This window comes from Xiphophorus hellerii, chromosome 1 (genome assembly GCF_003331165.1).
Source record: "Xiphophorus hellerii strain 12219 chromosome 1, Xiphophorus_hellerii-4.1, whole genome shotgun sequence".
Lineage (NCBI taxonomy): Eukaryota > Metazoa > Chordata > Actinopteri > Cyprinodontiformes > Poeciliidae > Xiphophorus > Xiphophorus hellerii.
Window position 1 is genome coordinate 4,674,315 of NC_045672.1, and position 15,691 is coordinate 4,690,005.

Sequence of the window (15,691 nt, forward strand, 5' to 3'; positions counted from 1 at the left end):
CATGAAGGTCCTGTTCGTCTCATCAGAACTGCTGATGATGTTTACTTCGTCCCACAACAGACTGAGAATCCAAAACGTCGCCGGAAGACTTAAAAAGAAAAAAAAAAGAAAAGTTTTTAGTATTCTTGTGTTCACTTTTTCTTCGATACGATTTTGTGGTTCTACAAAGACTGACATGTTGTTTTCATTCACTGAGCCATTTGTTCCCTTTTTTCTCCCCTCCACCACTTTCCTTTTGTTCTTTAAACTTTTTTTCTTTTTTGCTGCCCAGATTTATTAAAGATCTTATTTTCATCGTTCTTTTCGAATGTTTGGAATTAGTTTTAACAAATTTTTTTCTCTGCCATTCTAGTTTTCTACAAAGCTGAGTTTAGTTTTAACGGTGACACTGAAAGCCTGTCGCATCAAGTCGGTGTGTTTTGTTGCCCCCCCCTCTTTGTTTGTGCCATATGGAGAGTGAACTACCTTCTGTAGTTCCAAATTCCTGTCTGCCATCCCCATCATCATCCTCATCCATCAGTCCATACGCAGTTTAAAGGAAAGTCTAGCTGAGGAAAGCATTGTTGGATCTTGGCATAGTGTCGGTGTTTCCGTTCGCCTCATGGTTACCGCGGCGATTTGGTTGGCAGCTTGTCAGGATCTCTTATGAGCGGTTAAAGGATCCAGACAAGACCGTAGCAACGCATGACTTACTGGAAAACAGATGAACATGAAAACATGAAGCAGTTTACAACACCTTGTAAAAGTATTCATTCGCCCCCTTTGTCTCATTATAGTCATAAAATTCATTGTATTTTAATGTGGGCTTTTAATGCAATTGACCAACACAAAGTAGAACGTAATTAGTGAAGTGCAACGTTCTTTAAAAATTGATTACAATTCAACAATGAAATGCTGCTTTAACTCATATCAAAGTATCTTCAGATGGTCATTGTGGGCTGGAAGGGTTTCCAGCAGCAGTCAGTCTCGCAGTGAATCTGAAGAGGCCTCTGGCTGGAGTTAGGATATGATTCCTGCTTGTTGGAAGAGACGGTTTAAACTTCCCGTCTCCGTTTCCCTGAAGCATCCTGTTCAACTCCTCTGGGACTCGTTGTTGTAGTTCAGGTGTCATTCGAGCTTTGAGATGAGAATCACCTGCTCACAGTTGGAAAAATAATATCTCGTTGCCACGGTTAAGCACCCTAACAAGCGCTCAAAAGTAAAAATGTAACACCGCATGCAAAACCAGAGGGAAAATTTGTCCAGACATGCAACACTTCAACCAAAGACACTGGTCACAGTCTGTAGAAAGAACAAATCAAAACTAACGTAGCAGAGCAGCTCCAACAGGCTGCCATGCGGCACGCATTTTTGTTCTACCACCCAGAGTCAGTGTTACACCTGCTGGTGCAAAGAACAGAAATACTAAATTTGTCCTTTTAAGTTCTACAGAAGTGTTTAGCTGCCAGAGGTTGGGGGGTTTGGGGGGAATTAGGAGCAGTACCTTGTTTAAACAAAAAAAAATATGTTATAAGGGGATTAATAAGCTCGTTATAACTCAGAACAGTCGCAGTAAAACAGCAACACCTCTTGGGACTTTCAGATGTGGTCTAGACTAGAAGACCCAGGATGAGAACAAGGAGATTACTGAACCCATTCATGCATTTTTAACAAGTGATCTGTAAGTGGAACATCATGACGAGATTTAAAACAAACGTTTTGGTTATGCTAAAGTTTCTTTTGTCTTTTTGTTTTTACAAGTTTCTCATAAGGAGATGAGTTTCGTCTCATTTGATCTCGTTAAAATGAGAACGTTTACATGTCAATATAACAAAAATAATAATCGTCTCATTTTAAGGAGTTATATTGTTTTTTTCCTCCTTATAAAAGAAGCAAAACTCTTCAAAGATATATAAAACTTGTTAAAAGGAGACTTTTAAAGGTATTTTTTCGCTATAACGAGGTATAAAACTTGTTTCAACTGGTTTATCTAGTTTTTTCTCCTTGCATGGAGATGCAAAACTCATGAGTTTCTGTTATTACAAGACGTTTTATGTCTCGAGATATAAAACTCGTTAAAACAATATAAGTTTATATTGTAATGAGACAAGTTAATGAGTTATAAAATAAGCCTCAAACTCGTTTTAAAGGGGTTTTGTCTCGTAACTAGTCTTTTCGATTTAATAAACAACTCCTGAATTTCTTTCCAACCTCCAGCAGTTAAAGGCTTCCATAAAGTTCCACTCCATACATGAAATAAATGTAACTAATCTTGGTTCAGTGGGTGTCAGACCCCTTAACTGCTGCTGTAAATACAAACAAATGCTTTTGTTGATTTATTAAGGCTAATTAAAAGGACTCCGGCCATAAATCATCATCTCTCTGTAGCCTGTTCCACCAGCAGAGCTGCACTCATTAAAGGAACTTGAGCAAAGCTAATTAGCCTTATTTGTATCTGTTTACAGTCACAGTAATTGGACTTGGAGTTGCTGTTTTTTAATAGTAGGTTAAAAAAACCTATTTTTTTTTAAGTAGGTTTAAAAGTGAGCAGACTCGGTTCCATCCTGCTGTCCGTAGCTCTTCAGAAATAACCCAGAGGGATGAATTCCTGCTGTCACTTTCCGCAGCTGTGTGTTGTTGAGCCATTACTCACACCTGACATTTATCAGCAGCTCACTTCCAGTTAATACCAGCCGAAGTATTACAGCCTGCAGATTGATGATGTGGCTCCGCCATCAAACCTCTAGTAGGAAAACGTCTCGCACCGTAAGGACCATGAAACCGCACCACTCCCAAGTTCTCCGTGATTCGCTTCCACAGTCCGCCGTCCTCCCCCTCGTCTTCCTCCGTCCTCCCCTGACACTTGGAAGCTGTCAAACCTCCAGCCGTCTCCCCGCCTCCTCCTCTTCCTCCGCGGGTCCCACGGCTGTCACGGCAGCTTACTCGTGTGCGTCACTCACGGCTGGGCCACCTGCCGCCTCGCACCAGCGAGAAGCCATCCACTGGAGACTTCGGAGGAGAGAACTGAAGGAGGGGGGGGAAGACCTCGGCTTTGTTTCTGAACATGTATCCATCTTTAATTCAGAGTTGTTGTCCCCTCGCGCTGCTGGAATTGGACCCGCTTCCTGATGAAGTCAGCGTGCCGCCATGTTGCGTCGAGAGTCAAGAATTCAAATAAAATCGTCCCGGTTAATGAGTGAAACATTCATTCTCACTTCGTCATAGTTATCACGGCCATTCCACCTCTGATATATCCTCTTTCAAGTTTCTCCCTCCCCACATCTTCTCTGTTTCTCCCATAATCCCGATCACTGTCTTTGAGAGAAATATCTCACTAAATAAGCAGAAATGGAATCCATATTGATTTTAAAATGCTTGTATCCCGAGCATCATCCTACAAACCAGGGTCTGCTGTCATACATTCCAGTACAGTATATTTATATAGCTATTTTTCTAGTGTATGCTCCATTAAGAAGCTGCTCACAGTTTTCTCTGCTGTCTGGGCCCCAACTCAAACATCTATATGTGTGTGTGTGCGTGTGCAGGGGTGTGTGTGTACGTGTGTTTCTGTCAGGCAACCCGTTTCTGAAGGCGGCACATATGAAGGAAGTGTGACGGCACGGCCCTCGACGTACATCTATGAATATGCTTGTTATTTAAATTGATTAGGTTAGTAAGTTAGCTTAGTGACATATTTAAGTAAAGAACTGATGGCTTTTTAAGACTAATTTATATTTGATGTAAAAAAAAAAAAAGAAATAAAAAAAGCATATTTGTGCCCCTTCAAAATGGCCTTAAACTCCATCTTTGCATTGGTGTGCGTCGTCACCTGTGGGTTCTTCTTCTCTTTTGTTTAAGGATTATTCCAATGTTGGTAGACAGGAAGACACGAATTTTTGAGTCTCTTTAATGCTGGGTAAACAAGCCGATCAATAAAAAGCAAAAGAAAAAAAAAAATCTAAATAAAAAAAGGAAATCATATTTATGTCCAATTGTCTCTTAGTATGTCTTTAGAATGCCATTGTAAACTTTGAGATAACACTGAACCCAATAAAACAATGTTTAAAGGTATTTTAAGTTTTCCTAGTCTTTCTTTTTTTTAAGTCTTGATGACAGTGGCTCAACTAGAAAGCTTTATTTTTTTATACACAATGCTTTATACAGTCCAGACTTTAAATCAGAATGATCACTTTCTGTTTCAGGTCAGTTACCAAAAGGACATAAACTTCTGAATTTGACGAAATTATAGGCACAATTTCTTCAAATTCAGAAGGCATTTCCTAATTTGAAGAAATTTAAGACATTTTAAATAAGAACAGAAGATTTCTCTCATTATTCAGACATTGTATAATTACGCTTAATCCTGGCAACCCCTAATTAACTTCAAACAGAAAAAGTGGAACATATTACAGAAAGTGAGCGCAAAAAGTTGAAATCATAATTGAAGAAAGAGAAAGTCCAAGTGACGGCACGACTGATGAGAGGAAACATGAGGAAACAGGTGGAATGTAAATACAAACAAAGGTCAAGCATGATGGAATGAGCAAATTCAAATCTCGGGGTGAGCCTCAAGCTGATGTCCTTTTTCCAGTGCCAAACTTTCACTACTGAAAGTAAAAGCCCCATCTTAAGAAGTCCATTCAACAGAAACACAATCACAGCCTGCAGCAAAAAGATATGCTGACATTATTCCTGTTCAATAATAATAATAATAAAAACGAAAGTTCTTTTATGATTTTTTTTTAAAAATGTTGGGAAAAAAATACCCCGAACTGAAGCGATCAGAGAATGCAATGCTTTCTGTTTTTTTTTGACAAAGTTGTACATCATCCACCTAAGATTGTAAATGTAGATCATGTGTTGGTTATTATCAAAGGAAATATAACCTGAGGTAACTGAACTGGCCCCAACCCAGAACCCTGAGGAACACCGTTGATAACTCAGGTCGGTATTAGCTGGAAGCAGAAAGTCATCATATTTAACAAAATAAAAGGCTTGAAAACATCAATGTAGTTTATATTAGCAGAGATGTCCAAACTTTTGGTCAAAAGAACGTTCTAGTACCTACAACAACAGTAAACTAAGCATGTAACTGTAAAAGGTTTTAGCTAATTTACCTTATTAAAAGAAACTTAGCTAATTTTATCTGTATGAACTGGAATTATTTTTATTTTTTTGTCATTTCTGAGCAATAAAATTAGGATTTGTGTTCCTCTTTCTTTGAAAACGCTTGCTTTAATCAACTTTAATAAATAAATTAAAAGGGGGCAGCATAGTCAGCTTTTCAGTAAAAGTCACTGGATATATTTGACCCTTGCAAGAGAATGCAAACAGTGCGGTTATTTAAAGACAAACAATTGGTGTAAAATTTATTTTTAAGGAAATTTTACTTTGATAATTTCGCCTTAATTAAAAATAGAAAGTCTCTATTCATATCATTGGAAGTCAGGGGCCAGATAAAATCATTCCACTGGCTGCTAGTGGCCCCCGGGCCCCACTTTGATACAATAACCCCTGATATGATGTGTTTCACTCAGAGAGCTGCGTTTCCGAAACAAATGAACTTTTCAGTTTTATTGTAATCTGAGTGGTTCTGGCAGCACACTGTGTTACCGGGTAGCTCTGGATCCTCACAGTGAGACGATCATGGATTCAGCTCCTGATTGGAGAATTTCTTCTTCACCTTCTATAGAAAAAAATTTAAAAAATCATACTTTACGTCTAAAGTGCCCTCAGCTGAGTGTGCGCATGTGAATTTCTGTTTCTTTGTGGATTTGTATGTTGAAAAGCAAACAGCCTGAAGAGTAAAGGCCCAAGTCTTAAGTTGAGAGCCTAAGACTCTGCTGCATCAAAAGACACATTATTCCACAACATTCATCAATGACTGAATGCAAAAGTGCAAACACTCCAAGCCAGTAAAAGCTTTAGGAATGAGCCGTCTTCTGGAGTGTGTTGCATCTTCAGTGTATGTTCTCTCCTGGTCCGGATCTAAAGGGGGAAGAAGCCACAAGTACCTCAGGTTTGACGTGGAGCTTCAAAACGCAACACAAGCAAAAAGGAACAAGAGACCAAACCGAGCTGGTAAACAGGCTGTTTGTCAGCGGATCCAGCCTGAAAAAGTCCAGATCTCTGCAGAAATATTTTATTTATATATATATATATTTTTAACTTCTTATTTGACCAGAATAAAAACCCATTGAGATTAAAAACCTTTTTCAAAGGCCAAGAGGTGGCAAAAAATACAACACATAAAGTAGACAGATAAAAGGAAATGTCAAGCTATATATATACATATATATAAAAAAACTGTGGGTATGCCATGGTGGCGTAGCGGTTAGCGCGACCCATATTTGGAGGCCTTGAGTCCTCGACGCGGCCGTCGCGGGTTCGACTCCCGGACCCGACGACATTTGCCGCATGTCTTCCCCTCGTTTCCTGTCAGCCTACTATCATATAAGGGACACTAGAGCCCACAAAAGACCCCCTGGAGGGGTAAAAAAAACAAACTGTTACATGTCATTGAATCTCAACACTCACTGTCATGTCTCCCTGATGGCAAAGACAAGAAAGCTTTTTGTGTCCGAATGTGGAAACATTGCTGATTTGCAAAAGCAAAGTCTGTAGCAACAACCAATCACTGCTAAGGTTTAATGAACAAAACAATTAAACATCCTGAGGGCGTTGGAACAAAAACAAGATCATTTCACCGGAGTTGAGCCGGATGATCCTCAGATCCTCAACTGGAGCCCCAACAACCATCAGAGGCCGTCAAGGAGAGAAGAGCTTCAATAACAAATGTCTATGATGCCCACAAACCTCTCCATGGAACACTTAAAGATGTAAGAAAGTTTTGTTTTCAGATAAGAAAAAAATAAACCTTGACGTCTTCCAACATTACTGAAATGAATTAGAGATGTTTCGTCCCAGTGGACGTCCAACCGGGACCTAAAGGTTGGGCTTCAGACTGCAGCTGGTGATGCAGAGATGTTGCAGTGAGCAGCCCTCTTTGTTGATGTAATAAAATGTAGATTAAAAAAAGAAACAAACCACAGTTGGACCTGTATTAACTAGTAAAATGTAACTAGTAAAATGTGGAGATGAAATCTCAGCAAAATGTTGCTGATTAATTACTCATTACTGAGGCCATTTTTGAGACTTTGGCTATAGTTTAAATCATTTTTAAAATTTCTTTCCACCTCTTTCCTTTTTTTTTGTATTATATCATTATATCAGATCTTGACCAGAAGTGTATGCATCATGTATCAAAACTGTAAGCAATCAAATAACACTCATAGTATATTTCATAACTAGATTTCCTGTAAAATTGGACTTTTCCATCACATGGCTGGTGATTTCTGACTCAGTGTTGACATTTCTGCAAATGTAATACACCACTCAGCCTTTAAGGTGACCTATTATGCCTCCTTGAACAGGTTAGGATACGTCTATGGGTGATAAAAAAAATCATGTTCATCACATCTTTTTGCACAAATCATCCTTAGATAATGAGATTTGAGTCTGCTCAGTTCTGCCTATTTCGAGCTCCTTTCGAAATGTTTTAGGGCGTCTGTCACTTTAAATCTAAATAAGCTGCTGCTGGTCTCTCCCTCCATGTGTTGTGCTGGAGATGTGGAGCCTCCTGCACAACCAATAAAAACACAACAAGTGGTTTTTGGATGATAAGTGAACAACAAAACACTTTTTTCTGTTTTTCAGCAGCCTTTCTTTCATTTACTGCATAAGCAGTGAATCCAGCTGACCAAATGTGCTGCAGTGGCGCTTGGAATGCTGGGAAACAGGCTGGACTTCGCTGGGGTTGCTGATTTGTGACGTCACATTTGGGACGTTTTCATTTTCCAGACACCAAAAAAAAAAAAAACTTTAACGTATTACCTGAAAACATCTGAGTGGTTTTATTTTTATTTTTTTTGTTTGCTTGTTTTTTTCAACGCTTTGACTGTTTTTAGAAGCAGTAGAAACCCAAGTGGAAGCATTAAAAAGTGCAAAATGTGAATTTTCTATTTGATAAAACTGTCAAATAAAAAACTTGTTGATATAAAAGGTAAGTTTTAGTTCAATGCTGCAGGAAAGACAGTTTCATAAGACTCTCTTCACAGGTTTGGTTCTGCTCCTTAATCAAAACAAGCTAAACTGAGTTATCATAAAGTTTTATTATTAATCTGTGATTACATGTGGACGGTTACAGCAGTAGTAGTGACAGAAGCCTTCAGTAGCGGTAAAGGAGCTTCTGTGGCCCCCCGTCTCACTTCCACTGGCCCTTGTCGTAGTCCCACTTGGAGGATAATCCCTCCACGGGGTTGATCCTCATGTCCAGCATTCTCTGGAGCTGCCTGGCCTTCCAGTCATCCTCCAGCGTCCTGGGCCTGGGGGGGTAGACTGGGGAAAACAACAGGTTACAACCCCAGGTCTCTCCTTTCACTGCCAAACCTGTTAAGAGAGTGAAAACCTTTTTACCGTAAATCCTCTGCCACCAGACCACCAGGCCCGTGAAGCCCAGGAAGAAGAGCATTCCACCCAACACAGTCTTCCACTCTCCTGTGGGAGCCTTCATCTCGGCGTAGCTCTGGGAGAACTTGAGACGGTACACTGGAGGGAAGCAGAGAGGAGCCTGCTTTCAACTTCTACGTTCAAGATTTAAAAAAAAAAAGACAACATAAAACCCCAAAAGGGAACAAGTTCGAAAGCCGAAAGTAGAATTGCGTGTTTTACAAAATGATTATTTCAGAAGCGTTTGGATCCGTTTAACTTTTCCACATTTTGTCTCGTTGCAACTAAAACTTTTAAGGCGCCGAACTGTGATTTTATGCGATTGACCAGCACAAAGTGGCGCATATTGAAACGAAGCCTAAAAATGTGTTTTGTTAGGCAGCATTAGAGAACAAAGAGGACCACCAGGACCGAGGAGCACAGCAGACGGGTCAGGGAGAACATGGCGGAGAAGTTTAAAGAAGAGTTATGGTCTAAACTTACAATTTTATCACAATATTGTGTGATATTGCAACTATGCATCTTTGGAAAGCAGAAGAACCTTAACGATTCTCTTACAACAGTAACGGTATTGTAATAGTATCATTATTACTCTTGTAATAAAGCTTAAAGTGATGAAAATAACTTTTTATTACTTTATTTGTACCTAACTGACTCCATGACCCAACAATTAAAGCCCCACAACACAAATATTGCTCTTGAACACCATTTCCATGTGTTTCTTTGACACCGTTCACATAAAGAAGTGTGATTTTCATCGCTAAACTGCCCACAGTGACTGCATTTGATCACATTTTCAAATGTATTGATATTTATTGAGTCGCCTTTATTGAACAATCTGCGGAGAAAAATTGTCAAAAAAAAAAAAAAGAACCATCTCAACAATACGGACAGTTTTGGGGTTTTGTAAACATCATTAAGTGGAATTTACTGTGACAACAATAAGACATTTATCACAATAAAATAATAAACAATACGATAAAAGCTTTCCCCATTCCAAAACAATATCTTAAACTCAAAATATTCAAAGGAGCACTGATCCGCTACAAGGGCACAACTACAAATCTAGCAACACATGGAATGGTTTAGACCAGTGTGGTGGATTGGTCTAAAATGGTACAGTCAAAGTCCAAACTGAGTCTGTGGAAAAAAATAATAGTTCATAGATACTCTCCAGCCAACCTGACCGAGTATGAAGTATTTGGAAAGAGGTCTTGGGCTGAAATCTGCAGAACTTTAAAAACTGTCACTGTTTCACGTCACTTTTTGTTGGTCTGTCACATGAAACCGCAATGAAACACTGAATGTGTTAATGTGGTCACATGAAACCGCAATGAAACACACTGTGACCACATTTTTCACAATGTGGTCACATGTGAAAAAGATATCTAACTGTGTGAACTAATGAATCCCTGAAGAATGAGAAGGAATCAGAGGGTTCATTCACAGATCTGCGTAAATCTCTTGAGTTTGATACATTTCTGCATATTTTAGTGAAAGGAAAGTTGGTTTACATTTATGACACGGCGCTGTAAATGTATGTTTTACCATCTGATGTAACGGTTTCTATTTTCTTTCTTTTCTTTTTCTTTTTTTTTTTTTTGACTAATTTCAGTTCCCCTGTCAAAATTTTCCCTGAAAGATTTATTATTGTGACACATCCAAGTATAAACTGTCTGAGTCATGATCAACATCAGTTTGAGTTTATTTTCAAAGCATATTTAAAACATGTGACAAATGATGATTTATAAATACGAACAAAGGAAATGAAACCTGAACAAGCCTGATGTTGCTCACTGATGTCAGCTTCCACATTCTCAACAGGAGAGGTTTCGTCTGACTGGTGTTACTGGTATTAATAATCCGCCGGCTCCTCTGGAGCAGATGATGAAAATTCTAACCTTTCAGATTAAAAAGGGGGCGGGACTTACAGGCGACCTTCTCCTCATTGGTCAGCTGACTCCAGGGTCCTTTCTCCTTCTGCTTCAGCTTCTCTTCAGCGTCGCTCAGCACGTCCTTATAGGGCTTGTCAGGCAGAGGCATGTCCACGCGGTCGTAGTACGTCGGCCGAGACATGTCCACTGAATCTGACACCTCTGGAAGGACGGCAATACAAGAAGATATGGTTATTATTATTATTATTATTATTATTATTATTATTGTTGTTGTTTTTATTGTTGTTTTCACAGTCATGTAAAGGACGCGATCTTTTCAAGATGGCGCAACAGTGCCATCTGCTGGTTTGACACACACACACACACACACACACAAACACACACACACACACACACACACACACACACACACACACACACACACACACACGTTCTGATGTTTGGATTTTGTTTCTGTTGAAGTACAAATAAAAACACCGGTAATAATAATAATTACTGCTGGACATTTAGGCACCAGCCTCCCTGTTCAGCCCTGGAGGGATAAACGTGTTGGATGATCAAAAGAAGCGCGACTAGCATGAAGTGGAATAAGAACAAATTCTTAATAAGACGCATTTCTCGAGTAATTTATTTATTTATTTTTTTTTTATGTTAACAGGGAACCATTTAATAAAGAAGCTGCAAAACCTGTTTGTATTGTAACAGAAATTTGTTGATTAAATACATGGAACAGGGAGGGAATCAGTTTGTGTTTTATTAGATCTCAATGTAGTTTCCTCTGATCAATATTGAGTTATGGTCTGTTTCCCCCCCCCCGGAATAATTTGTTTACATTTATGACAACAGGTTCAGGTAAATTTATTCAGAACTCATGTGGGACCTGAAACTGGAATGAATGAACAAACAGGTAACAAACAAACAAACAAAAAAAAGCCCCATTGTTGATTAGTTACCATGACCAAATCTCATGAAAACACGTTGAGTTGATCATTAATGCACAGTAAGAATCAGGAACTTTCTCCATACGCCATGTGTTATTTAGAGATTATATGAATTCTAGTCTTATATTAAATTCTTTCCACTCAATGTCAACAAAGAAAAGAGACAGAAATCATTTACAACAACTTCACATTTTGCTCCAAAATTGAGTTCAGGACGAGAAACCTTGCCAGTGTATGACAGAAAAAAAAATGCAAAAAGCAAATCAAAGTTGTTTCAGATTATTAATATGAGTAATATTTGTACCATGGCTCTGCTGGCTCGCCGGCCTCCCCTTGCTGCTGGAGGTCAGGGCTGCTGTGGGACGCCCGGCCAGAAGACTTCCCAGGCGAGACGAGGTCAAGCGCAGCATCTGCAAAACACACGAGTGAATGTTTTTATCCCGTCTGCTGCTCAAAACGGTCATTTACTAGAAATCTGGAGACAGAATTTTGTTTCCATGACTAACACTAGAAATACAAGCTGCTTAAGCTCCAAATTGTTGGTCGTCGCACTCCGAGTTCTCCTGAATTGTAAATGTAAGTTGAAACAAAGTAAAAATATAATTTAATCTAAACCATAAATGTTAACACTTTGGCAGAGCCTGTTTTCTGACTTTTATAGTACTCCTTCCTTCCTTCCTTCCTTCCTTCCTTCCTTCCTTCCTTCCTTCCTTCCTTCCTTCCTTCCTTCCTTCCTTCCTTCCTTCCTTCATTTCGCATGGTGTGAATCTGTTTGCCTCTTTTCATACATACATGTTTATTGTTGAAATAAGCAACATTTTGCAGAAGTGTGACTTCATTTTACTTGAAACATCTTAACCACGGTTGTTAATAAATTTCACAGCATCTGTAAAATAGCACTTCTCATTTATTCATAATTTTAGAACACCGATATTTTTAAACATAGGAACTAGAGCAACGCGATGAGCAGAAAGTTGGATTTTCATCTCAAACAAGAACAGAGAAACAGTAACCACAACCTAAATTAGTCTTAAAACAACCCAGGTGGAGACACCAGATTATAAAAGTTAAAGTCAACTTTTCTACACGTGTGCTGGCTGTTACAATGCTTAATGCTTTCATAGACTTAATTAGCTGCTGTTTCTCTTTAAATATCAAAACTTTGCTCCGTCATGTTGTTATTTACAGCAGTGACACAGACCATCTGACTAAGAGCTTCAGAAAGGCGTCCTGGCAGGAAACCAAATCCCTTCTTTACCCGTCCGGCTCTCACTGTTAATCACACACGACGCTGCAATCTACAACCCGCCTTGTCACGTTTACTTCCATGTTTGGTATTTTAGGTTTGATCAGTCTGGGTTCTTTAAACAAGGGGAGGCTTTGAAGCAGCAGTGATGATGGCCAGGTGATCTGTGTGTGTCTGCCTGATCTCATGCAAACACTCCAGATGCTGCTGCTGCCGCCGCCGTTACTGGCTCTGCTCTCGCTCTAAACTTCACCCCAAAGCTCACAGCTAAATGTCGTCTGAGGTTTTAATGACATTGAGTTAATGTGATTGGATCTTCTGCTTCTTTGAAGTCAAGTCATCATGGCAGGTTTCAGCAACAAGGCCGTTAAAAAACCATAATACAGAAAGAAACGATGGAACAAGCAATAAGCATCAGATTTGGTCAAATCATCAAGCAAAAAAAAAAAAAAAAATAAAATATGTTAGTCAATGTTCCAGTTAATATTAAGAAAAGTCAGCTCTAAACAGGAAGGTTTTTGGGCTTGATTTAAAACTTTGGAACTCAGTGTTTTGGGTGTTTTGCAGTTTTCTGGAAGTTTGTTCCAGATTTGTGGTGAGTAGTAGATGAATTCTGCTTCTCCATGTTTGGTTCTGCTCTTCTAGATTTGAATCAGAACCTCTGGAAGGTTCAACAGCAGATCTTTCATGTATTTTGGTGCTAAGTAGTTCAGTGATTTATAAGCAAACAGAAGTATTTTAAAGTATATCCTCTGAGCTACAGGGACTTTACAACTGGGATGATGTCTTAAAATTATTATTATTATTTTTGTGATATTACTAAAAATGTGAGAATACACGAGTTGAAAGTGCTCAAGGGTCACAACATTTGCATAGATAAATTAGAAATGCATTAATGGTGAATTTCTTTTAGTTTTACCTACAATAAACAAAACATGCAAAATGCTAAAGCAAATAACAGAGCAGCACCAAAAGAAAGGTTGGATGTAGGTCACCTACACTTTGAACACATTTAGCTGTGTTTATGGCCTGAGGCACGCTGGTCAATAAAATTCACCGAATGGTTGTGGTCTTCTTGACAATTGAAAGCAAAAACTTGGTTAACAAAAGAAAATGCCTTGCGTTTTGCCTAAACATTGCCATTTCAAGAAAGTATAATTTGTTGGCAAAGATCTTACACGTCAAAATGTAGAAACATGTCTGTCTACATCAACCGCCTCTAAAGACAGCTAGCCGACTGTGTTTCGTGTGAACTGTGTTTGGACGCTCCTGCTGCAAGTTGTGCTTCTAAGAGCATTTATTGTAAATCTGCTGCATTTCATTTGAACTGTGATTTGATCCAAGGGGTAGAAAGGTCCAGTTTCAAAGTTCCCAGATTTTCCAGACATTGGTTTCAAATGTGCAATTCAGACCAACTAGAGACATTAAGTCTTTGTTGGTCACAGTGTTCAGAGCTGGTCTCTTTCTTGAAACACATCAGAGGTCTAAATGTTTGGATCACCAACGAGCCTTCATGTTTACATTTCTACTCGGCTGTTTAATGTCTGCAAGGACAGAATTTTTTTTTTTCTAGAAGTTAGTTATTTTTTATGTTGTAACTTTTTTCTACATACTCAGTTCCTCTTTAGTTTTCTCTCACTGAATCACTTCTAGAAATCTCTCCGGTCAATCTGTGCTCCTGTCCTCCCTGCACGTCCGCCTCTCTCCCCATCCTTTTGGGATTCAACACAGAGACTGGGTCTGTGTTGAAGGGTGGTGGTGGTGGTGGGTGGGAGTCTATTCCTGGTTTTATCCCGTTATGCTCCTCTCCATTTGTTGGTGTGAGCGACCAAAGCCGGATACTCACGGTGATGGTGAGACTGGAAGGTGCAGCGGGAAAAGCAGCAACGCTTCGTGAGAAAAAAAGTCTTCTTCGGCCTTCTCTCCCGTCGCCTCCTGACACCGAGCTGGAATCAACTGGTGGGCGGGCGACAAAGGAAGAGAGAGAAAGAGGGGAGGGAGGCTGGGAGAGGGACCGAGCTTAGAGGAGGGGAGAGAGATCGGACAAATAAACAATCGAGAAGAGTGTGTGAGAGGACTAGCAAAAACAGAGAGGGGGTTCAGTTTCAAATAAGACAAGAACAATTTACAGCCTCCTTCCAGGTTTTAATTAGGCCAATGGGGCGGCCAGAGTCCTTCAGATACAGCTTTGTGTGGGATTACAGGTACTGATTGGCACTGAGCCGCCTTTATCTCAACATGGCAGCCAAGAGTCAGCAGCAAAAGTCGGACTGGAAAGGTTGAATAAGGACAACAAACACAAAAACAGCACAGGTTAACTTTCAGACACGCCTCTGTTGGTCCAACTGACAAGACCAGTAACTTTAAGAATATACTGAATGCTTAAGTAAAGAGCAAAATGCAAATTCTCTGTCATTTTTGTGAGTTTAAGGGAGGAGGTCACTGGTCAGCACTCCAAATGTATTATGTAACTAACCAAGTTTGCCAGGTTGACATGATTCTTGCATCTGCAGCCAACTCAGGTTAAAGTACAACCAGAGCGAGTTTGGAGAGCCATTTAGCAGTTAAATATTCAGTAGGTAACTTCTACAAAAATATGTTTTCCTTAAAACATATTAGTTAAAACTGTCACCATGTTGTGACAGCATGAGAAAGATAATCAGCAAGAAATTAAGCTCCCTCCCTGTGATCCTACTGCCATCTGCAGAAATACACCACTCCTGATCAAAAACAACCAATCAGAGCCAGGAGGAGAGGTTTAGTGCTCTCAATTAACCTCACGTATGTGCTGCTAAATGTGCTAATAACAACTTACAGGGAAACTGTTCATGCGCTGTCATTGGTGGCTATGCTAACTAGCACGCACACTTATGGTAGGCTGTGTTGTGGTGAACCAGCTGCAGCACAGCAGAGGATGAAGGCATGTACATGTGCTTGATTGACAGCGCTAAGGCCCTCCTTCTGCCTCTGACTGATTGTTTGACTGAGTGGTTTATTTCTGTAGTTAGCACAGGGAGAAGGCAGAAGAGCTCGATGCCGAAACGTCTTTTGCTGCCTCGACATCACATCTCAATTTCACAAATATGTAAAAAAAAAAAAATTTTTTTATAAAAGCTCCATAT

The 15,691-nt window shown here is 39.6% G+C and overlaps 1 protein-coding gene across 1 annotated transcript; it reads right to left on the reverse strand.

The window, feature by feature from the left end:
* Positions 1–8,131: 8,131 nt before the first annotated feature.
* cox4i2 (cytochrome c oxidase subunit 4I2) lies at positions 8,132–14,563 on the reverse strand. Its single transcript, XM_032557603.1, has 5 exons — positions 14,416–14,563; positions 11,628–11,733; positions 10,419–10,583; positions 8,455–8,586; positions 8,132–8,376 (listed from the first exon to the last, which is right to left on the reverse strand). The coding sequence occupies exons 2-5, from the start codon at positions 11,731–11,733 to the stop codon at positions 8,243–8,245; spliced, it is 537 nt and encodes a 178-aa protein (XP_032413494.1). The 5' UTR covers positions 14,416–14,563; the 3' UTR covers positions 8,132–8,242.
* Positions 14,564–15,691: the final 1,128 nt, after the last annotated feature.

What these genes read in the sequence shown, in the direction of transcription:
- cox4i2 (XM_032557603.1), bottom strand. Translation starts at nt 11,733, where the DNA reads ATGCTGCGCTTGACCTCGTCTCGCCTGGGAAGTCTTCTGGCCGGGCGT. An exon ending in GGCGAGCCAGCAGAGCCATG is followed by an intron (nt 10,584 to 11,627) that starts GTACAAATATTA and finishes CCGTCCTTCCAG; the next exon opens with AGGTGTCAGATTCAGTGGAC. An exon ending in CAATGAGGAGAAGGTCGCCT is followed by an intron (nt 8,587 to 10,418) that starts GTAAGTCCCGCC and finishes GCTTCCCTCCAG; the next exon opens with TGTACCGTCTCAAGTTCTCC.